Source organism: Strix aluco, chromosome 27 (genome assembly GCF_031877795.1).
Source record: "Strix aluco isolate bStrAlu1 chromosome 27, bStrAlu1.hap1, whole genome shotgun sequence".
NCBI lineage: Eukaryota > Metazoa > Chordata > Aves > Strigiformes > Strigidae > Strix > Strix aluco.
This window is the reverse complement of record NC_133957.1, coordinates 190,992-217,554: the sequence shown is the minus strand read 5'-3', so window position 1 is coordinate 217,554 and position 26,563 is coordinate 190,992. Positions and strand designations below refer to the sequence as shown.

The window sequence follows — 26,563 nt, the reverse complement described above, 5'->3', positions numbered from 1 at the left end:
GCCTGCTCTCCCGTCCGGCCCCTCTCAGAGAACGACACGATCTACTGGGTTGACATGGGCCTGAGCACCATCAGCCGGGCCAAGCGGGACCAGACGTGGCGGGAGGACGTGGTCACCAATGGCATCGGCCGTGTGGAGGGCATCGCTGTGGACTGGATCGCCGGTGAGTCGGGGCTGTGGAGCGGGGAGCAGCAGGTGGGCGGTGGGGGAGCGGGGCTCCAGCCGGTGCTCACCGTCCCCTCTGCAGGAAACATCTACTGGACGGACCAGGGCTTCGATGTCATCGAGGTGGCCAGGCTGAACGGGTCCTTCCGCTACGTGGTCATCTCGCAGGGGCTGGACAAGCCGCGGGCCATCACGGTCCACCCAGAGAAGGGGTGAGACCCCGCACAAAGCCGCCGGGGAGGGCCATCAGCTACGGGGTGGGCACGTCCTAGAGACCCCCGCAGCCTCCCAGCAGAGCCCTGTGGTCTGTGTGCGGTGAGGGACTCGCAGGTTTCCTGCGCCCCCAGGGACGGGCCCTGGTGTCCCACCCAGCCGGGTTTAACTGCCCAGTCGCTGATGGGCTGCGCGTCCCGGGAGCGCCCCGTCACTTTGAGGGTGCCAGCGCCTCGGGAAATCTGAGCGGAGTCGGAGGGAGGAGCATCGTTGGGGCCCAGGGGGGACGGAGGACGGCCCCTGAGTTTCTGGGCTGCTCCCAGCTGCAGCGCAGCGCTCCGTGGGCTGTGGGAACGAGGCAGCAGGGGGCCGGCAGGTCCCCGGGGTCTGGACTGCGGCCCCGCTGTGGGGGGAGGAGGGGAAGACGTGTTTGTCCTCTCTCCAGCGGCTGAATGGCCCAAGATGCTGCTGCTGGCCAGCCCCGTGGTCATGGCCCTGCCGTCCCCTGCAGGTACCTGTTCTGGACGGAGTGGGGGCAGTACCCCCGCATCGAGCGGTCGCGCCTGGACGGGACTGAGCGGATGGTGCTGGTGAACGTCAGCATCAGTTGGCCCAATGGGATCTCGGTCGACTATGAGGTACAGCCACTGCCTGGGGGACGGGGCTGCCCTGAGGCCTGGCAGGAGCGTGCCGGTCGCTCGGGGCTGCTGGGGGGTCTTGGGGTCGCAGCTGCCTGCCCCAGGGCCCCGGGGTCTCCTCTGCGGGGGGCGGGGCTATCCAGGGTGGGAGGTGCAGAGGGTGCCTGGGTGCCACCCCAGAGCGCGGCGCCGTTGCTGACGGGAACCCTCTCTCGTCGCTGCAGGACGGGAAACTTTACTGGTGCGATGCCCGGACAGACAAGATTGAACGAATCGACTTGGAGACGGGCGAAAACAGAGAAGTTGTCCTGTCCAGCAACAACATGGACATGTTTTCGGTGTCGGTCTTCGAGGAGTACATTTACTGGAGCGATAGGTGCAGTGCTGAGGGTCCGGCAGTGCTGGGGGTGCCCTGGGCACCGGCTGTGGGGGAGCTGGGGGTGCTGTGGGGCAGGTGGCGGTGCTGGGTCCTGTGGCAGGGTGCTGCTGGGGTGGGCCCTGTGCGGGTCGCTCAGCGGCTCTGTCCTTCCTTAGGACTCACGCAAACGGCTCCATCAAAAGAGGCAACAAGGACAATGCCACCGAGTCGGTGTCCCTGCGGACAGGGATCGGCGTGCAGCTCAAGGACATCAAAGTCTTCAACCGGGCCCGGCAGAAGGGTGCGTGCGGGCGCGGGGTGCCAGCCCCTCGTGCAGCGCTGCCGAGCGGAAGCATCCTCCTGCACAGAGCCTGCCCAGCCCCTTGAACAACCCCTTTCCTCGCCAGGCACCAACATCTGTGCCCAGAGCAATGGGGGCTGCCAGCAGCTCTGCCTGTTCCGGGGCAGCGGGCAGAGGACGTGTGCCTGCGCCCACGGCATGCTGGCCGAGGACGGCGTGAGCTGCCGGGACTACGACGGCTACCTGCTGTACTCGGAGCGCACCATCCTCAAGAGCATCCACCTCTCGGACGAGAACAACCTCAACGCGCCCATCAAGCCCTTTGAGGATGCGGAGCACATGAAGAACGTCATCGCCCTGGCCTTCGACTACCGCTACGGCTCCAAGGGCAGCAACCGCATATTCTACAGCGACATCCACTTCGGCAACATCCAGCAGATCAACGACGACGGCACGGGGCGCAAGACCATCGTGGAGAGTGAGTGTCGCGGGGCTCCCTGCGCATGCATCTGCCCTCAGACCCCTCTTTTCCATTCTGCCCCGCCACCTCTTCCTGAACTCCCTCATTCCTCGCCCGAGGGCTTTTTTTCCTTTTCTCAGTTAATGTTTTCTGGTCTTTTCGAGAGGCGTTTTGAGTGGCAGCTGTTAAGGGTTCAGCTGTGAGCTTTCTACCGGAGCCTCTGGAAGAGGCAGCAGCCTATGGTAGAGGACGCAAGTGTCAGGAGGAGTCTGCAGAGCTTGTGCTGGCAAGGAGAGTGTATCACAAGGCTGAGGCATGCACGTGGGCACGCACTGCTCTAGAAACAAGGCACTGCAGCAAACTTGGGATCTGCTCTGTGTTTGCATTTGACTTCCAAGACAGACCTGTTGAGCCTGAGCAAACCTTGCCACGCCTGGCCCTGTCTTCACCTCCTGCCCTCGGTTTGCACTTGGTTGGTTTTATTGGCTCCTGCAGCAGTGGAAGGGACCACGTCTGTTTCTCCGTGTGACTAGGGAGCACCTCCAGCAAGGGCTGTAGATGTGCTTGCTAATGAGTGTATTTACATTTGGCACTTGGGATAGCTGTTATCACTGAGATCAGGAGAGCAGGGCCCATCTCTCGTAGCTGGTTCATTAAACCTTCTGATGGTTAACGAGGGAGGAAGGATGGGTGTACAGTACGAGCTCCTGACCCGGGAGCTGGAGGGAAGGTCTCCCTGGTTGGCCACAAGTCTTCGTCTTGTCACTCTGTGCCTCAGCTCCCCCCTGGCAGAGGGAGACCCCTCCCTTCCCAGTGCCGCTGCTGTAGGGTCGGGGACACCCGGAGCGCAGGGGAGACAATCAGAGCACCAGCTTGGAAGCCAAGTTCAAGTCCTCATTTCATCGTAGGTGACCATCACTCAGCCGTCCTGCAAGGACGTGCCGTTACCTGGCCGGTGGTGGAGATCTGCCCGCGAGGCCCCGGAAGGCTCCTGGGGTCTCAGCTGACCCTTTAGCACAGACCCAGCCCAGCCCTGCTGAGTCCCTCAGGCGCTGCCGTGTTGGCCCGGTGTTAGCATCCAGCCAGAGCCTCTGAGGGATTTTTTGGGGTGTAATTAAAAGCAATAACTTCAGGCTGCCAAAGTGGCCCTGTCCAGGTGTCACGGTCGGCACTGGCTGTGCAGAGCAGGCAGGAGCAGGGGCTGGGCATGACCCTTGCCTGTCCTCCCCCACTGCAGACGTGGGCTCGGTGGAGGGGCTGGCGTACCACCGCGGCTGGGACACGCTGTACTGGACCAGCTACACCACCTCCACCATCACCCGCCACACCGTGGACCAGAGTCGTCTGGGGGCTTTTGAGAGGGAGACGGTGATCACCATGTCGGGGGACGATCACCCCCGGGCCTTCGTGCTGGACGAGTGCCAGAAGTGAGTGGCTGTCGGTGGCCCAGCTGGCCTGGCCAGGGGCCCGTGTGGTCCCAGGGCCAGCGTCCAGGCAGACACCCCTCCGCTGGGGAGAAAGCACTGAGTACTGGGGAGGAAGGGCCCTGTGCCCCCACTCCCCACATGTCCAGCAGCACCCCGAAACACAGAGAGAAACCCCGTCCCACCCCCTTCTCTGGCCAGCTGGTACCACAGGGTGCCACGTCTGGCTGCAGTGGCCTCGTTCGTCTGCCTCCCACCCCTTTTGGCTTGGGGACAGTGTCCCATCCATCCCAAAGTCCCTGGAAGCCCCACAGCAGCAGAGGGTGGGCTGAGCCAACACGTGCGTGGGGCTGCAAAGGCATTGCGTGTCTGTCCCCTTCCAGCCTGATGTTCTGGACCAACTGGAACGAGCAGCACCCCAGCATCATGCGTGCCACCCTCTCCGGTGCCAACGTCCTCATCATCATTGACCAGGACATACGGACACCCAACGGGCTGGCCATTGACCACAAGGCCGAGAAGATCTACTTCTCTGACGCCACACTGGACAAAATTGAGCGCTGTGAATACGACGGCTCCCACCGCCACGTGAGTCCAGGCCTGGCCCCCGCAGCAGGGACGGGGGAGGACAGCAGAGGAACTGGGGCTGGCGCGTTGTCAGGGGAAGGCAGAGCAGTTCCTGGGGCGTGGGGGGGTTGGGCCCTCCCCAGGGGCAGACAGACAGGGACATGCTGCCTTTGGGGCCGTGCTGGGGGCTGCGCCCCACGGGCAGGCTCCCTCGTGCTCAGGGTTTGTTGATGTCTGGCAGGTGATCCTGAAATCGGAGCCCGTGCACCCCTTCGGCCTGGCCGTCTATGGCGATTACATCTTCTGGACGGACTGGGTGCGCAGGGCTGTGCAGCGAGCCAACAAGTACGTGGGCACCGACATGAAGCTTCTGCGCGTTGACATCCCACAGCAGCCCATGGGCATCATCGCCGTGGCCAACGACACCGACAGCTGTAAGGACGCTCCGCGCCCCCCCGTCACCCCCTGCCCCACCACCGCGGGCCCCGGCTCCCCCGCCCCTGCCAGACAGCGCAGCTCTTCCACCCTGGGGAGTGGGGAACCCGTCCCACCATCCTTCCTGGCCTGTCACTGCCCCTTGGGCACCCTTGCACCAAGGCCCGTCCGTCTCCATAACCCTGCGAGGGCTGAAGAGAGAATTTGCCCCATTTCTGCCCTTCCCAGGGCATCCTCCTTGCAGGGTATGGGTAGACTGGATGTCCCCAGCCCCATGCGTCCCCCATAGCCCCGTCTGAAGAGCCGGGGGAGGAACCCCTACGTCTGCTCTCCCCAGCGGGGAGGACAAGGGCAGGGGAGCACTGAGCCTGTCCCTGGTGTGACCACCCTTCTCCCCCCCTAGGTGAGCTGTCGCTGTGCAGGGTGAACAACGGCGGCTGCCAGGATCTCTGCCTGCTCACACCCAAAGGACACGTCAACTGCTCCTGCCGCGGCGAGCGTGTCCTGCAGGAGGATTTCACCTGCAAAGGTGGTGGAGGGGGGTGGGAGCGGGAGCTGGTGGGGCTGGGACAGGGAGCAGGAGGGGCCGGTCTCAGCCTGGCAGAGCTGACGCTCCCCACGCCCTCCCCAGCCCTGAATTCCACCTGCAACATGCACGATGAGTTCGAGTGCGGGAACGGCGACTGCATCGATTTCAGCCGGACCTGCGATGGCGTGGTCCACTGCAAGGACAAGTCAGACGAGAAGCAGTCCTACTGCAGTAAGGTTCCTCCTCTTGCTGCTTTGCTCATGCACCCCCTACACCCCCCCGGCACATGCAGGCCCCCTGCTTGAGCCGCCAGCTCTGTCTGGCAAAGGCAGCCGGGACTCCTGGGAGTCTTCTCGAGTCCCTCAAGTGCCCACAGTCCCTCTTGCCCTCCCAGAGTTGGGCCCAGCCAGGCTTTAAGGGCTCCAGACCTTTTCCAGTCCTGGGGGGCAGGCTGGCAGGTGGGACACCTTGGGCCGACCTAGTGGGGGCTGCAGCACCCTCCCTCTAACACAACCCTCGCTCCTCAGCCAGTCTCTGCCGGGCGAAGGCGATGTCACCAGCACAGCACCAGGGAGCCTCTTCCTAATCCTGCCTGTGTGGCTCCTTCCCCTGGTGGCTGGTCCCGGAGGAGCTGAGTCGCCCGGGGGGGCCAGCCCTCCCCTCACACTCAGCTGCTCCTCTCCCTCGCAGGCAGCCGCAAGTGCAAGAAGGGCTACCTGCACTGCATGAACGGGCGCTGCATCGCCAGCCGCTACTGGTGCAACGGCGTGGACGACTGCGGGGACAACTCGGATGAAGTGCCGTGTAACAGTAAGCCAGCTGGTTGGCTCCCGGCCAGCCCTTGCCAGGCCTCAGCAGCTGGCTGGGCCGGGGACAGAGGCTTTGGGAGGGAGTTACCTTCAGCTTGACAGGATCAGAGCAGAGCCAGGGCTGAACGGAGAGTCAAGGTCTAAATCCTATTTGTGCTGCTTGTGGCAGGTGACTTTGTAAAGCTCAGTCCCTGGCAGCTGGGAGGAGGAACTCCCGAGCACAGTCATGTAGCACCCGGAGCGTCCCCGGGCCAGTGGTTGGACACCCAGGAGGAACACGGGGCGATGGCGCGGCGCAGTGTCGCTGCTCCGCATGGCTCCTGTGCTCCTGAGGAAAGGGCGCCTGAGCATCCCCAAGGGCAGCATCCCGTCTGCTCGGTTCAGAACCGGCGGGGAAGGTCAGGAGCTTCCCTGAGCCCGTCCAGGCCCGGCAGTGACAGGCCGGCTGGGAGAGGAGCCGGCGGGAAGCACCGGCTCTCAGCCAGGAGGGGACCGGGACCGGTGCTGGGAGCGCAAGTCAAGAGCTGTGCTGGGCAGCGGGGGTGTGCGTGCACATCTGCCACGCCAGCGGGGCCATGGGGCGGCTGTACACGCTGGGTGCCCAGCCCAGACTCACCCGCAGCTTCCCCCTTGCAGAAACCAGCTGCGCTGCCACCGAGTTCCGCTGCCGCGATGGGAGCTGCATCGGGAATTCGAGCCGCTGTAACCAGTTCATCGACTGCGAGGATGCTTCGGATGAAATGAACTGCAGTGAGTGTCCCCCTGCCCCCCCTGCTCTGGGGCAGCATCATCTTGGTGCTTGGGGAGGGAAGGGCTGTCGGCAGCGGGGCGAGGGCTGGTGCTGCGCAGCGGGAGCTGCAGCACCCGTCAGCCGGGGTCCTGCTGTGGTTCCTTGCAGCCGCCACCGACTGCAGCAGCTATTTCAAGCTGGGGGTGAAGGGAACCACGTTCCAGAAGTGCGAACACACCTCCCTGTGCTATGCCCCGAGCTGGGTGTGTGACGGGGCGAACGACTGCGGAGACTACTCAGACGAGAGGAACTGCCCGGGTGAGAGCAGGGGAGGGAGGGGTGCTCGGGCCTGGGGGGAGCAGGGGCGTCGCGCCAGCGACTGGCCGGGCGCTGCCCTCTGGGCTCCGTTTGGGTGGTGGCCGGGACCATCGTCCTTGGCCCGCGCAGCTCCTGCCCCGAGCGGCTGCGGGGCGCTGGTAGCGCGGGATCCCCGAGGGCTTCTGGTGAGGAGCCCGTCAGCCAGGGAGTGTGGGGGAGCAGGAGGAGGCAGGACGCGCCCGCGCCTCCACCCTCACTGGCGTTTCTTCACAAACCAGGCGGGAGAAAGCCCAAGTGTCCAGCCAATTACTTCGCCTGCCCGAGCGGGAGGTGCATCCCCATGACTTGGACCTGCGACAAAGAGGACGACTGCGAGAACGGGGAAGACGAGACTCACTGCAGTGAGCGGCAGGGTGGGGAGAGCCAGGGACTCGGGGGCGACAGCACTGGGTGGCAAGCATGCTGGAGGGGAGGCGGGACCCTCCTCTCTCTGACATCCCTTTGCCGAGGACCAGATGCCAGATCCTTCCCCCTCTGTGGTTTTACTCCACAAGTTTTGGCTTTTTGACGGTGGCTGATGCAAATGTCCCTGTGCGTTTGTTTGCTCAGCACATGCACCAGTGTCCGCGGTCATTTTAACGGTGGCCAGTTGTGGCTCACTTGAGTTATTTTTTTAGTTCCAATCTCCCTGAACAAACCCCAAACAGTGCTCAGGAACTGGGGAACCTCCCAGCTCCAGAGTGGGAAATCCCATAGCAGTTCTACAGCTGCAGTGCCTGTCACCGTGGTGTGTGGCACTGCTGGGTCTGGGCGAGCAGTAGCCCCAGCACCACCCTGGGCTGCAGCCCCGGAGCCCGGCTGGCCCAGCCTGGCTGCCTCTGCTGCTGTGTCCTTCGGGCCGCATCGCCCTCGCTCTGACCCCCCCTCCCCTCCCCTCTCCTCTCCTCCTCTCCCAGACAAGTTCTGCTACCCTGTGCAGTTCGAGTGTAACAACCACCGCTGCATCTCCAAGCTCTGGGTGTGTGACGGGGCAGACGACTGTGGGGATGGCTCTGATGAGGACAGCCGCTGCCGTGAGTGCTCCAGCCCCTGCCCTCATCCCTGCCCGTGCTGCTGCTCCAACCCTGTGTGTTCCTGCTCTGCCCATCCCTTCTCCCACCCCTCCCTTGCTCTGCCCTGCTCCTCGCTGCTCTCCTGGGTTCCGTATCCTGGGGCCCCCCTGAGACGTGGGGGTGTGTAGCCCAAGAGTGCCGGTTCCCCAGTGGGGGGGGTGACCGGCCTCCTCTCTGCCGTCCCCTCCCCAGGACTGACCACCTGCAGCACAGGATCCTTCCAGTGCCCGGGCACCTACGTCTGTGTGCCGGAGCGCTGGCTCTGTGACGGGGACAAGGACTGTGCAGATGGAGCTGATGAGACTCTTGCTGCCGGCTGCTGTGAGTCCGCAGGGGGGTGTGAGGCGGGGCCAGGGGCTGGAGAGGAGCGGGGTGAAGTGCTGGGGGGGTCACCCACGCCCTGGGGTCCCTGTCAGTAGCAGACAGGATCCCTCATCCTGGCCAGGCTTGCAGGAGGAAATGGGGGGTCTGTGGTCACAGCAGACCTGGCCATGGGGACGTTTGGGTGCCTTTCCCTGACTGGGGGGAGAGGAGAAGCATCGTCCCGTGGAGCCACAGCCAGAGGCACCGCCTTGCCTGGGCACTGGTCACAGCCACAGGACGAGGCGCAGGCTCACGCTCAGGCTGGGGGCGAAGGCGTGGGCTGTGCCTCAGCTCTTGTCCCCAGCGCTCCAAAGACGAAGGGCTCGGGGGCAGGCAGGAGGGCACGGGGGCTGGTGGGAGCTGACAGCGATGCCTCATTGCAGTGTACAACAACACCTGCGACGAGCGGGAGTTCATGTGTGGGAACCGCCAGTGCATTCCCAAGCACTTCGTCTGCGACCACGATGATGACTGCGGCGACGGCTCGGACGAGTCCCCGGAGTGTGGTGGGTGTCTGGGGACCGGGGACAGCGAGGGCCACATCTCCTGCAGCGCTGGCCCTGGCAGCCGTGCGGGCTCTCCTGGGCTTTGCGGCGGGACCCTGGAAGGATCTTAATTGTCCGGAAGGGGTTTGTCGTGAGGGGGAAGCAGGAGCAGGAGGGGTTTGGTGCCAGAGAGCCACAGCAGAGCGTCTGCCCTGGCGCAGAGCAGTTCTGGGGAGACCCAAAACCACCCGTCTGCCGCCTGCTTGGCCGCTGGGGTGCAGCCCCGCCTGAGTTGGGCTGCAGGGAGTTTGGGCACCCACCGGCTAGGGAGGGTGGGCCGCCGCCTGACCCCCCGCCCTCATGCAGAGTACCCCACCTGCGGCCCCCACGAGTTCCGCTGCGCCAACGGCCGCTGCCTCAGCAACAGGCAGTGGGAGTGCGACGGCGAGTTCGACTGCCACGACCACTCGGATGAGGCGCCCAAGAACCCACGCTGCAGCAGCCCAGGTACCTGTGGGGGCCGTGGGGGGAGCGGGGCCGCCCGGCTGCCTCATGCTGACCGCTGCCGCCTCCGCCCCGCCGCAGAGAACAAGTGCAACGACTCCTTCTTCCTCTGCAAGAACGGGAAGTGCATCCCGGAGGCCCTGCTCTGCGACAACAACAACGACTGCACGGACGGCTCGGACGAGCTCAACTGCTTCATTAACGAGTGTCTCAACAAGAAGCTGAGCGGCTGCTCCCAGGAGTGCGAGGACCTCAAGATCGGGTACAAGGTAGGGGCTGGCGGGCTGGAGGGTCAGCTGGAGGGACGGTCTCCCGCTGCCTTCCTCCCCGCAGGCACTCTGCGCATGGGGGCTGCTCTGTCCTCGCCCACGGGCACCTCTGGCCCGCACTTGCCTGTGCCGCTCTTGGTCTGCGAGCTGTCTGTGCCCGAGCCCGCGTGCCCCGCGGCGATGCCTGTCACCTCCCAGCCTGCCGGCCCTGGCTGCGTCTCACAGCTCCCGCTTGCCTCCTGCAGTGCAGATGTCGTCCTGGGTTCCGGCTGAAGGACGACGGGAAGACATGCATCGACATCGACGAGTGCTCCACCACCTACCCCTGCAGCCAGAAGTGCATCAACACTCTGGGGAGCTACAAGTGCCTCTGCATAGAGGGCTACAAGCTCAAACCTGACAACCCCACCAGCTGCAAAGCCGTCACAGGTGAGAGCCAGGGGGGGCTCGGAGGCAGGGATGCTCTTCCAGCGACCGTGTGATGCTGCCGGCATTGGAGTGGATCACGGTGCCCTGCAGGGCAGCAGAGCTGCTCCTGACTCACGCAGGAGAGCCGGGGAGCAGCGGGGCAGGGAGGGCGGCAGGTCCGCAGGGGATTTGCTCGCGTCCCAGAAGCGCTTCCCTGACATGTCTCGTGGTTTTCCTCTGCAGATGAAGAGCCCTTCCTCATCTTTGCCAACCGGTACTACCTGAGGAAGCTCAACCTGGATGGCTCCAACTACACGCTGCTCAAGCAGGTGCGGGGGGAGCTGGGAGCAGGAGGAGGCACCGGCCCCACGCGGCCTTGGGGGTTGGAGAGGGGCCCTGCGGGGCACGAGAGCGGCCAGCCTGGGAGCCCGGGCTCGTGGCTTCCCGGGTGGACAGTAGATCCTGTACAAACAGCTCTCACGAGGAGTGTACAGGGGCTCCCGTGTAAACAGTAGCTCTTGCGTAGCAACCACTGCATGACACTTGTCTGTAGGTGCTTTCAGCTTCTCTGCTGCAGAGACAGGAGTTGGGGCGGGGTCTCACTGGTCTTTGTAAAGCCCCCATGACCCTGTGCTGAGGTGAGGCTGTTCCGACGCTTCTCCCTTCCCCCCAGGGGCTGAACAACGCGGTGGCTCTGGATTTTGACTATCGGGAGCAGATGATCTACTGGACAGATGTCACCACGCAGGGCAGCATGATCCGCCGCATGCACATCAACGGGAGCAATGTGCAGGTGGGGGATGGAGGCAGCTCCTGGGCCCCCCGGTCCTCACCCACCCCCTGCAGGGGGGCTGCCAGGGGGCCCCGGCTGGCAGCAGGGCCGCCTGGGAGGAGGGCACAAGCCCTGGTGCGGGATCAGCAATGGGCTCAGGTTGCGCTGGGAATGTTCTGCAGCACCGTTGCGGTCAGAGGCGGCTCTGCGCTGCCCCGGAGCCATGGGCAGGGAGGGTTGGGGGAAGGGAGCGAGGAAGAGGAGCTGGGCAGGACCGTCCGCAGGAGTGATGTCCTGGGGAAGGGGAATGTCGTCATCCCCGAGGGACCAGGGCGGGGTCTGGTTCTCCCTGTGAAGCCCCAACATCTCTTTTCTCCCAACAGGTTCTTCACCGCACTGGCCTCAGCAACCCCGATGGGCTGGCTGTGGACTGGGTGGGAGGCAACCTGTACTGGTGTGACAAAGGTCGGGACACCATCGAAGTGTCAAAGCTCAACGGCGCCTACCGCACCGTGCTGGTGAACTCGGGCCTGCGCGAGCCCCGGGCGCTGGTGGTGGACGTGCAGAATGGGTGAGAGCCTCAGGGTCCTGGTCCTTCTCCTCTACGCAGGGAGGGGGCTGGTGGTCCCTCTGCCATCTTGCCATAGTCCTGGAGGCTGGGAGGTGGGACGAGGCTTCTCCCCCTCCCCTCCGGGACACCTGGCTGCTTCTCCCTGCCCTGCACCCATGTGCCCAAGCGCCTCGGTATAGCCACGCGACGGGCAGAGTGCGGCCACTGCTGTGGCTTGGGCTGGACTCAGCCTCCCTCTGCTCTTCTGTTTCATCCCCAGTTACCTCTACTGGACAGACTGGGGGGACCACTCCCTGATCGGGAAGATCGGCATGGATGGCACCAACCGCAGCGTCATCGTTGACACCAAGATAACTTGGCCCAACGGTCTCACCCTCGACTACATCAACAGCCGGATCTACTGGGCTGATGCGCGTGAGGACTACATCGAGTTTGCCAGCCTGGACGGCTCCAACCGGCACACAGGTGAGAGCGCTGGGGCTGCCGGGGTGCTGCCAGGCCCTTGTGGGGTGTGGGAGCAGGAGCCAGGGCCGCTGGATACGGCCCCCAGCCCCGATGGTTCCTCGGTGCCTCTGGCCAGGGGAAGAGGTTTGTTCCCTGGCTGAGCTGTCCCTGGAGAAGGGCTGCGCTGGGGGGTGGCGTGGGGCAGCCCGTGGCTGAGCCGCCCGCTCCCCCTCGCAGTGCTGAGCCAGGACATCCCGCACATCTTCGCGCTCACCCTCTTCGAGGATTTCATTTACTGGACCGACTGGGAGACCAAGTCCATCAACCGGGCCCACAAGACTACAGGAGCCAACAAGACGCTGCTGATCAGCACGCTGCACCGGCCCATGGACATCCACATCTACCACCCCTACCGCCAGCCTGACGGTGAGCCGCGGGGCACCGAGGGCTGGGCTGGCCCGGGGGCTGCTGGGCTGGCCCGGGGGCTGCGGAGTGGCCCCGGGTGGGAGGTCGGGGCTGAGTACCAGGTCGGGCAGGGGGGGCAGGAGGGGGGTGTGCAGTGAGAAGGGTCTCACAGCTGGGGGTTCATGTGCCACTCTGAGGATCCCCTGCCTCGGTCTGACTCGCGGTTGTTTCCCTGCTCTCCCCAGTTCCCAACCATCCCTGCAAGACCAACAACGCCGGCTGCAGCAACCTGTGCCTCCTCTCGCCGGGCGGGGGGCACAAGTGTGCTTGTCCCACCAACTTTTACTTGGGCAGTGATGGCAAAACCTGTGTCTCCAACTGCACGGCCAGCCAGGTAACAGCCTGCCTGCCCCTGCCTGCCCCTGCCTGCCCCTGCCTGCGTGGACATGCCTGTGCCCATCTGCGTGTCCCTCCTGCTGTGGTTTCACCAGGGCTCAGCTCCTCTGCTCGGCTGGTGCCCGCTGTGCAGCTGGGTGCTGGGTGCAGGGTGCTGGCATGCGCACACCTTCCCTGGGCACAGGCAGCACCTCCCAGCACGTACAGACTGCCATCGTTTGGGGGTGCCCCGGGGAGCCAGAGACCCTCTGGCTCTGCAGTGGCCTTCTGCCTGCCCCCCTCCCTCCCTCCAACCCCAGGGGCTGGGTGGGGTGGGCTCAGGGTCAGGACACGGGGATCCCTGGAAAGGGCCAGCTCGGAGATGGGTGCCCTTGGCAGAGTCCTCTGGGGACGAAGCCTTCCGGGGTCCTCCCTCCCCATTCTGAGCCACCCTCCTCACAAGCTCGTCTCTCTGTCGCAGTTTGTCTGCAAGAATGACAAGTGCATCCCTTTCTGGTGGAAATGCGACACCGAGGACGACTGCGGGGACCGTTCGGACGAGCCGGAGGACTGCCGTGAGTGCCGAGCAGGGCTGACTGCAGCCCGCGGTGTGCCAGCGCCCGGCCCCGCTGCCCAGCTCTCGCCAGTCCCAGTCTCTCTGCCTGCCCCAGCCTGGCGCTGCTTGTGCCGCTGGTCCCCGGAGCCCTGCTGCTGCCCCGGCTTTGGGACAGCACCGCCCGCTCCCCGCTCTGCTGCCCTTGAACGGGCCTCAGGGATCAGGGGGACAACTCGCTGTCCCTGTGCGGGGTGTTGCCCCGTGGAGGACGAGAGCCGGCGGCTGCTCTGGGAGCGGAGCTGCCTCCTCTCTGCGCCGCAGCCCAGGGCTGGGGCTGGTTGCCCCGTCCCTGCTGAGGACTCCGGAGGGGAAAGCGGGAAGTGAGGGTTTGCCCTGAAAATGTTCCCCAGAGCAAACGTCTCACCCCATCTTACTCGCCCCACAGCTGAGTTCAAGTGCAGGCCAGGGCAGTTCCAGTGCTCCACTGGGATCTGCACCAACCCAGCCTTCATCTGTGATGGAGACAACGACTGCCAGGACAACTCGGACGAAGCCAACTGTGGTAGGTGCCTCACCCTGCGACCCTCTGCCCGCTGCAGGGCTGCAGCTTGTGTCAGCCTGTGACCGTGCCGTCCCCTCCCCAGATATCCACGTCTGTCTGCCCAGCCAGTTCAAATGCACCAACACCAACCGCTGCATCCCCGGCATTTTCCGCTGCAACGGTCAGGACAACTGCGGGGATGGCGAGGATGAGAAGGACTGCCGTAAGCGGGGAGCGCTCAGCGTTGGGGATGGGCAGCACACACGGTGGGGCTGCGGGGTGCGGTGCTGCAGCGGATCCATGTCCTTGGGTATCGGCTTCTCCGCAGGCTGGCTCCTGCCCCTGGGCATGGGGCCTCCTCTGCGCAGAGCCTCTGTCCCCATCACCTCGCTGCCCTGCAGATGCTTCTGTTTCCTAGTGGAATCAAAATCCTTAAATCCCTCGGCGTGGCAGGTTCAATATTTGCCCTGGGTTTGCCCTGAGCCCGTTGCACGGCTGAGGGATCTCGTAGGCTCTGCCCTGTCTCCCTGCAGCTGGTCGAGCCTGCCCTCAGCGCCCTCGTGCAGGCGCTGCCCATGCACGGCCAGGCTCTTGCGATGCCTGCGACACCCGCCTGCCTCTTGGCGCTGGGGAGGGTTTCATGGGGTGGTGGCCGGCAGACCCCTGCCCGCTCCGCTGCCTCTCCTGACTCTGCTTCTCCCTCCTGCAGCGGAGGTGACTTGTGCCCCCAACCAGTTCCAGTGTGCGATCACCAAGCGCTGCATCCCCCGTGTCTGGGTGTGCGACCGGGACAACGACTGTGTGGATGGCTCGGACGAACCTGCCAACTGCAGTAAGAAACCTTGCGGGGACGGGGTGGGTCAGGCCACACCGAAACCAGGAGCTGCCCCACAGCCGGTCACGTCCCCTGTGGGATGTCGGGTCCCTGTTCAGTCCCTGCGGGCAGCGGGCGATGGTGGTGGTGGCTCTGCCGGGGTCTGTCCCGCTGGGACGCTCCTCTCTGACTTCTCCCCAAAAAACTGCTTGAATGGGGGATCTTGCCTGCCCTGTTCCAGGCAGGGGTGCTGCAGTCGGCTCCAGGCTGCTGGCACAGGGTGTTCCTCAGCCCAGCAGAGGAATAAATGTGCCTCCCAACACTCACCCCGCGTCCCCTCCCCACATCCCTGCCATCTTGTTTCTCCCTGCCAGCGCAAATGACGTGTGGGGTGGACGAGTTCCGCTGCAAGGACTCGGGCCGGTGCATCCCAGCACGCTGGAAGTGTGACGGGGAGGACGACTGCGGGGACGGCTCCGACGAGCCCAAGGAGGAATGCGGTGAGCAGGGACAGGGACTGGGGGGATGAGCCCAGAGGGCACCTTGTGCCCCCCCTTCCCCGAGGCTCAGGCTGCCCTGGTGCTGGCCCCTCCACCTCCCCGCTGAGCCTGGGGCCGGGGGAAGTTTTCGCTGCTCCTTTTCTGAACCGTGTGGGCAAGGCTGGGTCGGAGGGGCCTGGCCGAGAGCAGCAGTGCCCACCCTGCTGGCTGGCGAGAGCTGACACCTGTCCCGGTCCCTCGCAGACGAACGCACCTGTGAGCCCTACCAGTTCCGCTGCAAGAACAACCGCTGCGTGCCGGGTCGCTGGCAGTGCGACTACGACAATGACTGCGGGGACAACTCGGATGAGGAGAGCTGCAGTACGTGCTGCTTCGAGCCTTTGCTGTCCCGGGAGGGCTGTGCAGTGGGGAGGGGAGCAGTTCAGGTTGCCCCAGCCCCTCTGCCTGCCCGTGCTCCCCGCAGCGGCGGGGATCAGGTTGGCTGGGCTGATGGCCGGGGGGCTCGGGGAGCAGCCTTCTCCCCCGGACAGAGCGTGCCCGACACCAGGGTCTGGCTGGCCTGGTCCCACAGCCCCAGGGGGGACAGGTAAAAGGGAGGAGGGGACCCCGTCGCCCTCCTCACAGGCAGCGCCTGGGCCTTGCGTGGCCATGCTGGGCCATGGGCACCTCGTCCCGCTCGTGGTGCAGCAGCTCCGCGTTGACCATCGCCCCGTGCTGCGGCCTCGGCCCGGCAGGCAGCGCCCGTGGGAGCGGTTTGGCCGGGGAGGGTGGTGGGGACGCACCGAGCCTTGGGGAGCTGCGGAACCGCCGGCGCCCAGGTTGCAAAGCTGGACCCGGGCCAGCATGCGGGGAGGTGGCTTGTCCCCGGATGCCCTGACAGGTGATGAAGTTGCTGCCCCTTAATGAGTTACGGCTTGTTAGCGGAGCTGTGCCAGCACCTGCCCTGCTGCGCAGCGGAGGACCGTGAGGGGCGAGTTCCTGCGGCTCTGCTGCGGGCAGGAGCCCGGTCCTGCCCCTCGGAGGGGCCCAGGCTGCCCGTGGGATGGCACCGGGGTCTGCTGCCAGAGCCAGGCCCTCCTCCCGCCATGCAGCGCCCGCCCCTCTGTCTCCTGCAGCTCTTGAGGGTGCAACTTTTTTTCCTTTTCTGTTGATTTCACGTCGTGTTTTTGAGTTTGTGCCATTTCACTTCATCTTATGTTTTTCTCCATTTTCACACTGTCGTTATGGGGCGCTCAGAGGTAGGTTCCTGCCAAAATCTTCTAATCCCATGTACAGTCTCTAAAATAAATGAAGACAGTAAATTCTAGGTGAGGGCAGAGAGGTCGGGACTGGACAACCCAGGCGGATTTACTGAGCATCAGCACCAGCATCTCCCTCCACTGGAGCCACAGTCAGGGAGGGTCCGACCCTGCTGCCTCCGCTGCCGGGGCCCGTGCATGGCTCATCCTTGTCTCCAAAATCTGTCCCCACCTTGGCCCTCCCTGCTCCGGCTGGACACCCCCTGCCTCCCTCTTCCCTACAGACCTGTCGGCTTCTGCGCCGCGGCCCCGGAGCCGCCTGCCCTGACGTGTCCTACGCCCGTGGCCACCCCGGGGCAGTGGGGAGGGGAAGGGTCCCCAGAGCCGTTGGGGGCCACAGGGCCTCCTCCCGCAGAGGGGTTTGGCACCGACTGTGCCGGTGCCACCTGCCGGGTGCACTTGGCTGCGAGAGGGAGTCTGTCCCCGTGCCCTGCGAGGCGGCGACGGGTGCGTGGGCTCTGCCAGGCCTGGCCAGGGCGCCGCTGCCTTTCCTCCTGCCCGCAGCTGCCTTCAGTGGAGAATGACCTGGGGGACATGCGCAGCCGGGCGCTGCCAGAAGCGAGTTGTGGCCATAGTATCCCCTGGACGCCCCATTTCCCCACAGGGAGCAGGATGGGAAGGGGCTGGGAGGTGGAATCAGCCGTGCCCCTCTCCGGCAGGTCCCCTGGCTCCGCTTGCACCCCACCCTGTCCCCAGTGCCATGGGATGTGTCTGTGTCAGCCTGTGCCCCCCGAGCTGTTGGCCAGGGAGACCTCCTGCCCTCGCAGCCCCGCCCGCAGCCCGCGCTGAGGGGGACGCTCTGTGCTCTGTCCCCAGCACCCCGGCCCTGCTCGGAGAGCGAGTTCTCCTGCGCCAACGGCCGCTGCATCGCCGGCAGGTGGAAGTGTGACGGGGACCACGACTGCGCAGACGGCTCTGACGAGGTGTGGCACCGCGCCTGGGAGCGGGGACGCGCCCCACCCTGTCTGCCCCCGCCGGTGGTCCCCTGTCACCCGGCGGGGCTGAGCGCCCGGTCCTGGGTGCAGTCCTGGGGTGGGAGCTGCTGCGGCCGGGCTGGCGCTGTGACCGCTGTCCCTCGCCCTTCCCCTGCAGAAGCACTGCACGCCGCGCTGCGAGTTCGACCAGTTCCAGTGCAAGAACGGGCACTGCATCCCCATGCGCTGGCGCTGCGACGCTGATGCCGACTGCATGGACGGCACCGACGAGGAGAACTGCGGCACTGGGGGTAATGGCAGCGCTGCCTGGCTCCCTCTTCCCCCCGTGCCCCCGTGTCTCCCGTGTCCCCGCTGTGGGTGGGAGCCCTCCTGTGTGCGGGTGCCAGCACCACTCTGCCCAGCCCCAGGGCGTGCACAGACACACACCTGTGGCAGCCCTGCGTAATGTGTCTCCTCCTGCCCATGCTGTCGCAGTTCGCACGTGCCCCCTCGATGAGTTCCAGTGCAACAACACACTGTGCAAGCCCCTGGCCTGGAAGTGCGATGGGGAGGATGACTGCGGGGATAACTCAGATGAAAACCCCGAAGAGTGCTGTGAGTGATGCCTCGTTGCCTCTCCCTGCTCCTGGCCCAGGTCTGCCCGCGGGGGCAGCAGCCTGCCCTGAGCACCCGTGCAGGGAGGGGTGGCACCGCTGCAGGTGCCCAGGGGGGCTGTTGGTACCTCCAGCAGCTCTGCATGGCCCCTCTGGATGGGTCTCCTTGGGGTGGGGCTGGGGGGCAGGAGGTGGCAGCCGTCGAGAGAGCGGCGTGGTGGATGTGCCGAGCCGGGTGCAGGGGGGGCAGTGGGGAGCAGGGGCTGCGTGGGCAGGGGTCTGGCCCTCCTGCAGCTGGGCCGGCAACTGGGCGATTGTCTTTGGTTCAGTCTCTTTGCTTTAGTCTCCGGAGCCCGCTCGCCCTCGTGGGACAGGCCTCCCCAGAGAGCGGGCAGAGGCCGAGCAGCAGCTCGTGACAAGTGTGACAGCCTGGCTATGGCGTCTCCTTTCACCGTCACCGTTTGTTTCTGTTTGCTGGTGCAGTGAAATTCCAGTGTCCCCCCAACAGACCGTTCCGCTGCAAGAACGACCGGGTATGTCTGTGGATCGGTCGACAGTGCGACGGCATTGACAACTGTGGAGACAACACAGATGAGAAGGACTGCGGTGAGTGGGGCTGCCCGCGGGCACTGCTCTGCGCCCGGCGCAGACGGGTCCTCGCAGAGCCCTGGGTTCAGCCCGGGCGTTGTGGTTTGCTTTGCCCGCTCCTTCCTCCCGAAGCCAGTGCAGGCATCCTGGGTCCCTGCCTGGTCCCTGCTTGTGCCGCTCATGTCCCACGGGGCCGGGTGCCCGGGGATGCGGAGCCTCACAGCCACTGCCCGCGCTCCCGCAGAGTCACCCACGGCCAAGCCCAAGAGCTGCAGCCAGGACAAGAACGAGTTCCTGTGCGAGAACAAGAAGTGCATCAGCGCCAACCTCCGCTGCAACTTCTTTGACGACTGTGGCGATGGCTCCGACGAGCAGTCCTGCTCCCACGGTGGGTGTGGAGCTGGCCTGTCAGGGGGGCCGAGGGCAGGCGCTGGGGGGGCCGCGGAGGCAGCGGGGGCTGACAGCGCGTCCCACCCCAGACCACAAGTCGTATGACTGCATGACCAACACGACCATGTGTGGAGACGAGGCCCAGTGCATCCAGTCACAGTCCACCACGTACTGCACGTGCCGCAGAGGCTTCCAGAAGGTGCCAGACAAGAATTCCTGCCAAGGTACCTCCGGCCGCTGCCAGGAAGGGCTCGGCGTTGGGCCATGGGGTTTACGGTTGGTTTTTGCCATGAGATGTGTCTTCACGCCCGTGGAGTGGCCGGAGCGTCAGAGCCGGTGTCCCTGGGGCACAGGCACAGGGAGGGGGGAGAGACGGGGCCTCTGAGCGCTGGGTAGTGCCGAGCAGCCGCCAGCGAGGGGCCGGCCCTGGCTGGGTGCGTGGAGGCACCCTCCTGGTCTTCCCCCTGACTCCCATCTCCCGCTGCCCAGATGTCAATGAGTGCCTGCGTTTTGGGACCTGCTCCCAGCTCTGCAACAACACCAAGGGCTCCCACGTCTGCATCTGTGCCAAGAACTTCATGAAGACGGACAACATGTGCAAGGCGGAAGGTCAGGAGGGAATGGGGCGGGCACAGGCCCTGTGGGTCTGTGGGCAGGACCCAGCCGCTCTTCCCTCCCCGCTCCTCCTCCTCCTCCCCCTGCTCCTCTGCCCACCCTTCCTCTGGTGCTGCTGAGGGCAGGTGCCGGGCTCTGCAGGTGCCATCAGTCTGTCCTTCCCGGCAGTCTGTCCTTCCTTCCCCGGCAGAGCGAGCCCCAGGAGGGTGCCAGGCTCCCAGCCACCCCGTCCCCTGCCCCACCGCAGAGCTGGGCTGACCCCCCTCCTCCTCTGCAGGCTCCGAGCACCAGATCCTCTACATCGCGGATGACAACAAGATCCGGAGCATGTACCCCTTCAACCCCAACTCGGCCTACGAGCCGGCCTTCCAGGGCGACGAGAACGTGCGCATCGATGCCATGGACATCTACGTCAAGGGCAACAAGATCTACTGGACCAACTGGCACACTGGCAGGATCTCATACCGGGAGCTGCCTGCCTCTTCCTCCGCCTCCACCGCCTCCAACCGCAACCGGCGCCAGATCGACGGTGGCGTCACCCACCTGAACGTGAGCTCTGCCAGGGGCATGGCGCGAGGCACCGGAGCCGGGCTGCCAGCATCCTCTGCCCTCACCTCCTGCCGCTTTCTGCCCTTCGCAGATCTCGGGGCTGAAGATGCCGCGGGGAATTGCCATTGACTGGGTTGCTGGGAACATCTACTGGACCGACTCGGGGCGGGATGTCATTGAGGTGGCGCAGATGAAGGGCGAGAACCGCAAGACGCTGATCTCAGGGATGATCGATGAGCCCCACGCCATCGTAGTCGACCCACTTAGGGGGTGAGAGGCTCGAGCCCTTTCTCTCTCCCTTCCGTCGGCCCGGCCCTTGCCCCAGCCCCTCTCACCAACCAGCCCGTCTGTGGTGGGAGCTCCCTGTGCCCCAGCGTCACCCTCTATGTCACCCATGGTGTCAGCAGGCCGCTGGGGTCATGTCAGTGGCTGCAGGACGCTGGGGGGAGAATGTGGGAGGGTTTCTCTGCCAGCGGGGCATCAGGATGCTCTTCCCTTCCTCGCTTCCCTGCCGGGAGTGACCTGCCTGTGTCCTCCACAGGACGATGTACTGGTCAGACTGGGGCAATCACCCCAAGATCGAGACAGCTGCTATGGATGGGACACTGCGCGAGACCCTGGTGCAGGACAACATCCAGTGGCCAACAGGTGAACAAAGATGGTACCAGGAGGGCACGAGGGGTGGCGAAAGCCTCGACAGGAGGAACGTACAACCCACTCGTGGTGGGGAGGCTCTGCCTGGGAGCTCTGAGCCCTGTGGCAGGAGTGTGTAGGGGCAGCAGGGCGGGGGGGTCTACCCTGCTGGGAGTGGGGTGGGCTGGGGGCCTGTAGCTCACTGGGGACCATGTGCCCACTCAGGCCTGGCCGTGGACTACCACAATGAGCGACTCTACTGGGCCGACGCCAAGCTCTCCGTCATTGGCAGCATCCGGCTCAACGGCACTGACCCCGTCGTGGCCATTGACAACAAGAAGGGTAAGCGGTGCCCGAGACCCAGAGCAGCAGGGGGGAGCGGGACCTGCCGGGGAGGAATGTCCCTGGGCTGGGGACACAGTGCAGCCCCTGGCTCCCCGGGGCCCCTGGCCTGGGCTGTGCTGCAGTGCAGATGCCAGCGCTGAGCCAGGGACGCTCGGCGGACGGCAGCAAGGGCACGTTTTCCTCGCGAGATGCTCCGCAGCAGGACCAGGGCCTGCTGGCACTGGTGTCCTCCCAGCGCCATCCCGCTCGTGCAGGGCAGGAGGCCCTGGCCTCGGATCCGTCCAGAATCCCTGATCAGCCTCGCCTGGGGCAGGGAGCAGCCGGCCGTGCCACCTCTGCCTGCACTGTCCCCTCTTTGCTTCCCCAGGGCTGAGCCACCCTTTCAGCATCGACATCTTTGAGGACTACATCTATGGTGTCACCTACATTAACAACCGCATCTTCAAGATCCACAAGTTCGGGCACAAGGCTGTCACCAACCTGACATCTGGCCTCAACCACGCCACTGACGTTGTGCTCTACCACCAGTACAAGCAACCAGAGGGTGCGTGCTGGGCCGGGACCCCCGCCCTGCTCCTGGGGTGGGCGGGAGGCGCCCGGGGCCTGATCTCCGAGACGGGGTGCCAGGGGACGAGGGGCGCGCTGGCAGAGGGGCAAGAGGGACCTCAGCCACCCACCCTCCCTGCCCAAAGTGGGGGGCATCTGGGTGGGCAGAGCAGGGGGAGTTAGTGGGGGGTTGGACTGGGGGGGACCAGGGGCAGTGGCTGTCACCTGGCAGCCCCGGGGTGTCAGGGATGGGGCTGGGGCAGCTGTAGGGCCACAGGGGCTGTGTTTGCCAGGAGGGCTGTGGGTCATGCTGCCCCCCCCGTCCTCACCCTGCGCCATCCCCCTTTGGCAGTGACCAACCCCTGTGACCGCAAGAAGTGCGAGTGGCTCTGCCTGCTCAGCCCCAGCGGCCCCGTCTGCACCTGCCCCAACGGCAAGCGCCTGGACAACGGCACCTGCGTCGTCATCCCCTCGCCCACCGTCTCCCCCGTCGGTAGGTGCTCCGGGGAGGAGGAGGAGGCAGGGGGTTGTCCTGCCCGGCGCGGTCCCGCTCACCTCCATCCTCCCTCCCAGTGCCCACCACCGACACCTGCGACCTGGTCTGCCTGAACGGCGGCAGCTGCTTCCTCAACGCCCGCAAACAGGCCAAGTGCCGCTGCCAGCCGCGCTACAACGGGGAGAAGTGCCAGATCGACCAGTGCTGGGACTACTGCCAGAACGGGGGCACCTGCGCCGCCTCCCCCTCGGGTGAGGCTGCTGGGGGCGAGCTGGGGGTCGGGGCTGGTGCCGGGCAGATGGACGGACCGAGGGGGAGCCTCTCGCCGTCGCCTCTCACCCGCAGGCATGCCGACCTGCCGCTGCCCCACCGGCTTCACGGGGCCCCGCTGCAACCAGCAAGTGTGCACTGACTACTGCCTGAACAACGGCAGCTGCACCGTCAACCAGGGCAACCAGCCCAACTGCCGCTGCCTGCCCACCTTCATCGGGGACCGCTGCCAGTACCGTGAGTGCCGGGGGGTCGGGCGGCCAGGCCCCCCTCCTGGGGGATGCTCTCGGGGGACCCAGCGTGGTGAGGTGCTCCACGGGGGCCCTGCAGAGGGGCCGGCGTGGGGATGCCCGGCCTGACCCCCCGTCCCCCCCAGGACAGTGCTTCAACTACTGCGAGAACGACGGCGTCTGCCAGATGACAGCCAGCGGTGCCAAGCAGTGTCGCTGCCCCCCGCAGTTCGAGGGCGCCCAGTGCCAGGATAACAAATGCTCCCGCTGCCAGGAGGGCAAGTGCAGCATCAACAAGCAGAGCGGAGAAGTGTCCTGCATGTAGGTGCCGGGGACATCAAACTCGAGGGAGCAAGAGGGGATGGTGGGCACAAGGACCCAAGAAAAAACCTGTGTCCCTGTGGCCAGATCCTCGGGGATCGGCCACAGCTGAGAAGTGCTGGGTCGGTGGTTCAGGGCAGCTGAGAAACCTGGGAGACCTCGGGGCCCCTGAGGAGGCGGCTGGGGGGGTCTCTCCCCCAAGCCCCTCCTGATGTCCCAGCAGCTGTCGGGGTGGCACGGCTGTGAGCCGTGACAGAGGGATGAGCCAACAGCCTCCAGCGAGCAGAGCCCGGGGTGCGGGAGGGTCCGGGGCAGGCTGGGGGTACACGTGTTCCTGATCCTCTGCCCCGCAGCTGCCCGGACGGCAAGATAGCACCCAGCTGCCTGACCTGCGACAACTACTGCCTGCACGGCGGTACCTGCTCCGTCGGTGACAAGACGCAGCTGCCCGAGTGCCTGTAAGCAGAGTAGGGGCTGGAGGGGCGGGGGGGCTGCAGGTGGGCTTCTTGCCCCTCCAAGCAGAGGGAGCACGTGACTGACAGACCCGATCTGTGTGTCCCCCCCGACCCCCAGGTCTGTGCCCCACCTCTCCCTGCCCCTCCCTGCATGCCGTCCTCCCCCCGCTAACCCCGGTGCTCTCCCCGCGCTCTCAGGTGCCCAGTGGGGATGACGGGGACGCGCTGCGAGGATTTCATCGTCAGCGAGCAGCAGAGCAACCGTACGTGTGGGGGGCAGCCCCACCCCGGGGGCACCGCGGGGCCCAGCACCAAACCAGGGGGGTCGGGGGAGCCCCTTTGCCTGTGAAGCCAGGGTTGCCCAGTGCCCCCCCACGACTCCTGAACCCTGTTCTTCCCTGGATGGGGGGCAGGACCTTTCCCGGGGGGCAGGGCCAGCTCAGGCTGCTGGACCTGCTGCTGCCCAGGGCTCGGGCGTGCGGCGTCGCCCCCCCTGCGCGCTCTGACTGTACCTGGGCCTCTCCTCCGCAGGAACGGCCTCCATCGTCATCCCCATCCTGCTGCTGCTTGTCCTCCTCACTGTGGTGGCTTTTGTCTGGTACAAGTGGAGGATTAAAGGGTGAGCCCGGGCTGCTGGGGCCGGGAGGGAGCATTGCCCAGCCAGGAGCATTGCCCAGCCATTGCCCAACCCCTGGCAGGGTTTGAAAGCCTTGATTGTGGGGGAAACAAGCAGGATGGCTGGGGGTGGGAGTCCCACTCACTGCACCCCGTGTTGCTGCCGCTGACCCTCCGTCTCACCCTCCCCAGCGCTAAGGGCTTCCAGCACCAGCGGATGACGAATGGTGCCATGAACGTGGAGATCGGGAACCCCACCTACAAAATGTACGAGGGGGAGCCCGACGACGACGTGGGGGAGCTGCTGGACGCTGACTTCGCCCTGGACCCTGACAAGGTGCGGAGCGGCGCCGCCGTGGCGCAGAGGGGCCGTGGGCACGTGGGGTCCGGCCCGAAACGGGGGGTGCAGCAGGGGCACGTTGCTGCAGCAGCGTGGGGGCTCCCTGGGACTGTTCTCTGTGCAGAGGAGGCTGGGGGGGCTCGGAGGGGTCGCGGAGGCTTTGGGGCCAGAGGCTGGGGGGGGGATGGCAGCAGCCGCAGGGTCGGTGGTGCTGTGACGGGGGGAGACTGTGGCTGGTACGGGCTCTCACCGAGGCACCGCGGGGCACGGGACGGCTCCTCTGGGGAGGCGGGTGTCCGTGCCCCCTCCCACCAGCTCCCACCTCTCTGCAGCCCACCAACTTCACCAACCCCGTCTACGCCACTCTGTACATGGGCGCCCACAACAGCCGCAACTCGCTGGCCAGCACGGACGAGAAGCGGGAGCTGCTGTCACGGGGCGCGGACGACGACCTGGTGGACCCCCTGGCATAGGGGCAGGACGGGGGCGAAGGGCCGCTGGGCCGCGGCGCCCAGGCCCGGCACAGACCCATTGCAGGAGGCGGGCGGGGGCCGGGGGAGCCAAGAGCCACTGTATAAATGTACAAATGAAGGATTATTACTTTTCTATGTGAGCAGTATTATTACCTGTATATTCCCCGGTACCAGGCCTCGGCGCCTCTCATTGCCAGATCCGGCTTTGGTTTATTTTAAATCTCTTTACGTTGGGACCCCCCTCCCTCCCCCTCCCCGCCGTGGGACACGCCAGCATTTCGGAGCAGGATGGCGCCGGGGTCGGCGTGCCACAATGAGCTCGCCAGGGCCAGGGCTGTCGGGAGACGCGGGGTCACGGCTGTGTGGGGCGCAGGCAGGAGGGAGGCAGAGCGGGGGCCGCGCGCTCCCCAGCTCTCGGCTCCATCCCCCCCGGCCCCTGCAGCTCCCCTCTCCGGGGCCCTGTTTCCTTCCCCCCCAGATCTGCTGCTCCCCGGGTCCCCCCTTCTGCAGCTTGGCCTCTGCAAACCTCCCTCGGCCCCCCCGTTCCCCTCCCTCCCCACCTTTCCCTCCGCCGATCCCCCTCCGCCCTCCCTGCCCTTCTCGGCTCTGCCCGACTGTTACAGGGGACAGGGACAAGGGTCCCCACTGCTGCCCCCAGCCCCATTGTGGTGCGGAGGGTCCCCAGCCCCAGCGGGTCCGGCCCCGCGGCCCCTCGCTCCGGCTTGTCGCCTGCACCGTGCCCGCTCTCCAACATGCACATTTTTTAACAGGAAAAAAAAACAAAACATGGAAATGACCTAGCTTTTATAGTAGAAATAAATAAACGCATGTGGGGGGAGGGCGGGGGGCGACCCCATCCTTTTATTGGGGGGAAATGTTTTAATAATTTTTGCTGGATTACTTTACAACTAAACAAAACAGATATTGTTATAAATAAAATTTTTAAAAACTGAAGCACAGGCTCCTGGTTGGTGGGAAGGCACGTGCTGGGGAGGCCGGGAGTGGTGAGAGGGGGGTCATGGGCCGAGGGTGTAAGGTGGGAGGGTCCCACGGGGCCTCTTGTGCCCTTGTGTTGCCCTGGGTGCACGGGGGCGGGGCGGGGGGCACAGGGTTTTCCACACAGTCCCCTGGGTGGGGAGCGTGGAGCGAAGGGAGAGCTGAGCACGCTTGTGCGAGCCTGAGTGTGCCTGAGCGCGCCTGAGTGTGCCTGAGCGTGCTTGTGCGCGTCGTGCGGCCTGGGTGCTCTCCGGGGTGCAGCGCGTGCTGCTGCGTGTGCCGCTCAGGGTGACGCGTGTGTGCGGCCGCTCCCCGCTGCTGGTGGCACCTCCCGGGGCTCCCGCGGCCCCGAGCTGCTGCCACGGCCTCGACAGCGGCTCCTTCCCCTGCGCTGCGGGGAGCGGGAACACCCCGAGCACCGGGAACGGGCACCCGGCACCGACCCCGGGCACCGACCCGGGCACCGGCGGCGCGCGCGGTCCCGGGAGCCGCCACCAGGTGGCGCCGCCGCCCTCGAGAACGTGGCGGGGGGGCCGCCCGCGGGTGCCCCGGGAGCACCGGCCGGTCCCGCACGGCCCCGGACACCGGGCACCGGACACCGGGCACCGGGCTGCGGCCGGGCGGGGTGGCCGGGGCAGCACCGGGGTCTGGTGCCGGGGGGGGGTCTCGGCAGGGACCGCCCGGGCGGCGGCGGGGGGGCCGGGCCGGGCCGGCCGGGGCTCGGGGTGTCGGGCCCTCGGGCCCTCGGCCCCCCCCGGCCCCGCCGTGCGCCCGGGCCGCGGCAGCAGCGTCCGGGGCGGGCTGCGGGG

General features: G+C 65.9%; 1 protein-coding gene across 5 annotated transcripts in view; it reads left to right on the top strand.

The window, feature by feature from the left end:
* LRP1 (LDL receptor related protein 1) overlaps positions 1-25,712 on the top strand; it is an 83,170-nt gene extending 57,458 nt beyond the window's left edge. For 2 of the 5 annotated variants that reach the window (XM_074807831.1, XM_074807829.1), the window contains 54 exons: positions 29-163; positions 248-377; positions 890-1,016; positions 1,241-1,392; positions 1,551-1,675; positions 1,782-2,153; positions 3,373-3,562; positions 3,943-4,147; positions 4,368-4,560; positions 4,965-5,090; positions 5,193-5,321; positions 5,781-5,900; positions 6,536-6,649; positions 6,798-6,947; positions 7,226-7,348; positions 7,904-8,020; positions 8,252-8,380; positions 8,806-8,928; positions 9,274-9,414; positions 9,493-9,680; positions 9,926-10,109; positions 10,332-10,417; positions 10,762-10,881; positions 11,244-11,431; positions 11,691-11,896; positions 12,113-12,301; positions 12,526-12,674; positions 13,137-13,230; positions 13,657-13,773; positions 13,856-13,975; positions 14,462-14,584; positions 14,941-15,066; positions 15,310-15,426; positions 17,181-17,287; positions 17,457-17,589; positions 17,774-17,893; positions 18,376-18,498; positions 18,725-18,868; positions 18,960-19,094; positions 19,360-19,479; positions 19,763-20,034; positions 20,126-20,304; positions 20,576-20,682; positions 20,893-21,009; positions 21,380-21,556; positions 21,911-22,051; positions 22,132-22,305; positions 22,400-22,561; positions 22,701-22,875; positions 23,229-23,333; positions 23,529-23,593; positions 23,862-23,949; positions 24,138-24,282; positions 24,618-25,712. In XM_074807831.1, coding sequence (XP_074663932.1) covers positions 29-163; positions 248-377; positions 890-1,016; positions 1,241-1,392; positions 1,551-1,675; positions 1,782-2,153; positions 3,373-3,562; positions 3,943-4,147; positions 4,368-4,560; positions 4,965-5,090; positions 5,193-5,321; positions 5,781-5,900; positions 6,536-6,649; positions 6,798-6,947; positions 7,226-7,348; positions 7,904-8,020; positions 8,252-8,380; positions 8,806-8,928; positions 9,274-9,414; positions 9,493-9,680; positions 9,926-10,109; positions 10,332-10,417; positions 10,762-10,881; positions 11,244-11,431; positions 11,691-11,896; positions 12,113-12,301; positions 12,526-12,674; positions 13,137-13,230; positions 13,657-13,773; positions 13,856-13,975; positions 14,462-14,584; positions 14,941-15,066; positions 15,310-15,426; positions 17,181-17,287; positions 17,457-17,589; positions 17,774-17,893; positions 18,376-18,498; positions 18,725-18,868; positions 18,960-19,094; positions 19,360-19,479; positions 19,763-20,034; positions 20,126-20,304; positions 20,576-20,682; positions 20,893-21,009; positions 21,380-21,556; positions 21,911-22,051; positions 22,132-22,305; positions 22,400-22,561; positions 22,701-22,875; positions 23,229-23,333; positions 23,529-23,593; positions 23,862-23,949; positions 24,138-24,282; positions 24,618-24,758 — 7,838 coding nt within the window. In that variant the 3' untranslated portion in view covers positions 24,759-25,712. Of the gene's footprint in view, positions 1-28; positions 164-247; positions 378-889; positions 1,017-1,240; positions 1,393-1,550; positions 1,676-1,781; positions 2,154-3,372; positions 3,563-3,942; positions 4,148-4,367; positions 4,561-4,964; positions 5,091-5,192; positions 5,322-5,780; positions 5,901-6,535; positions 6,650-6,797; positions 6,948-7,225; positions 7,361-7,903; positions 8,021-8,251; positions 8,381-8,805; positions 8,929-9,273; positions 9,415-9,492; positions 9,681-9,925; positions 10,110-10,331; positions 10,418-10,761; positions 10,882-11,243; positions 11,432-11,690; positions 11,897-12,112; positions 12,302-12,525; positions 12,675-13,136; positions 13,231-13,656; positions 13,774-13,855; positions 13,976-14,461; positions 14,585-14,940; positions 15,067-15,309; positions 15,427-17,180; positions 17,288-17,456; positions 17,590-17,773; positions 17,894-18,375; positions 18,499-18,724; positions 18,869-18,959; positions 19,095-19,359; positions 19,480-19,762; positions 20,035-20,125; positions 20,305-20,575; positions 20,683-20,892; positions 21,010-21,379; positions 21,557-21,910; positions 22,052-22,131; positions 22,306-22,399; positions 22,562-22,700; positions 22,876-23,228; positions 23,334-23,528; positions 23,594-23,861; positions 23,950-24,137; positions 24,283-24,617 lie in introns of those variants that run through there. The other 3 variants (XM_074807830.1, XM_074807828.1, XR_012621031.1) reach the window with 2 other exon arrangements.
* The last annotated feature ends 851 nt before the right edge of the window (positions 25,713-26,563 follow it).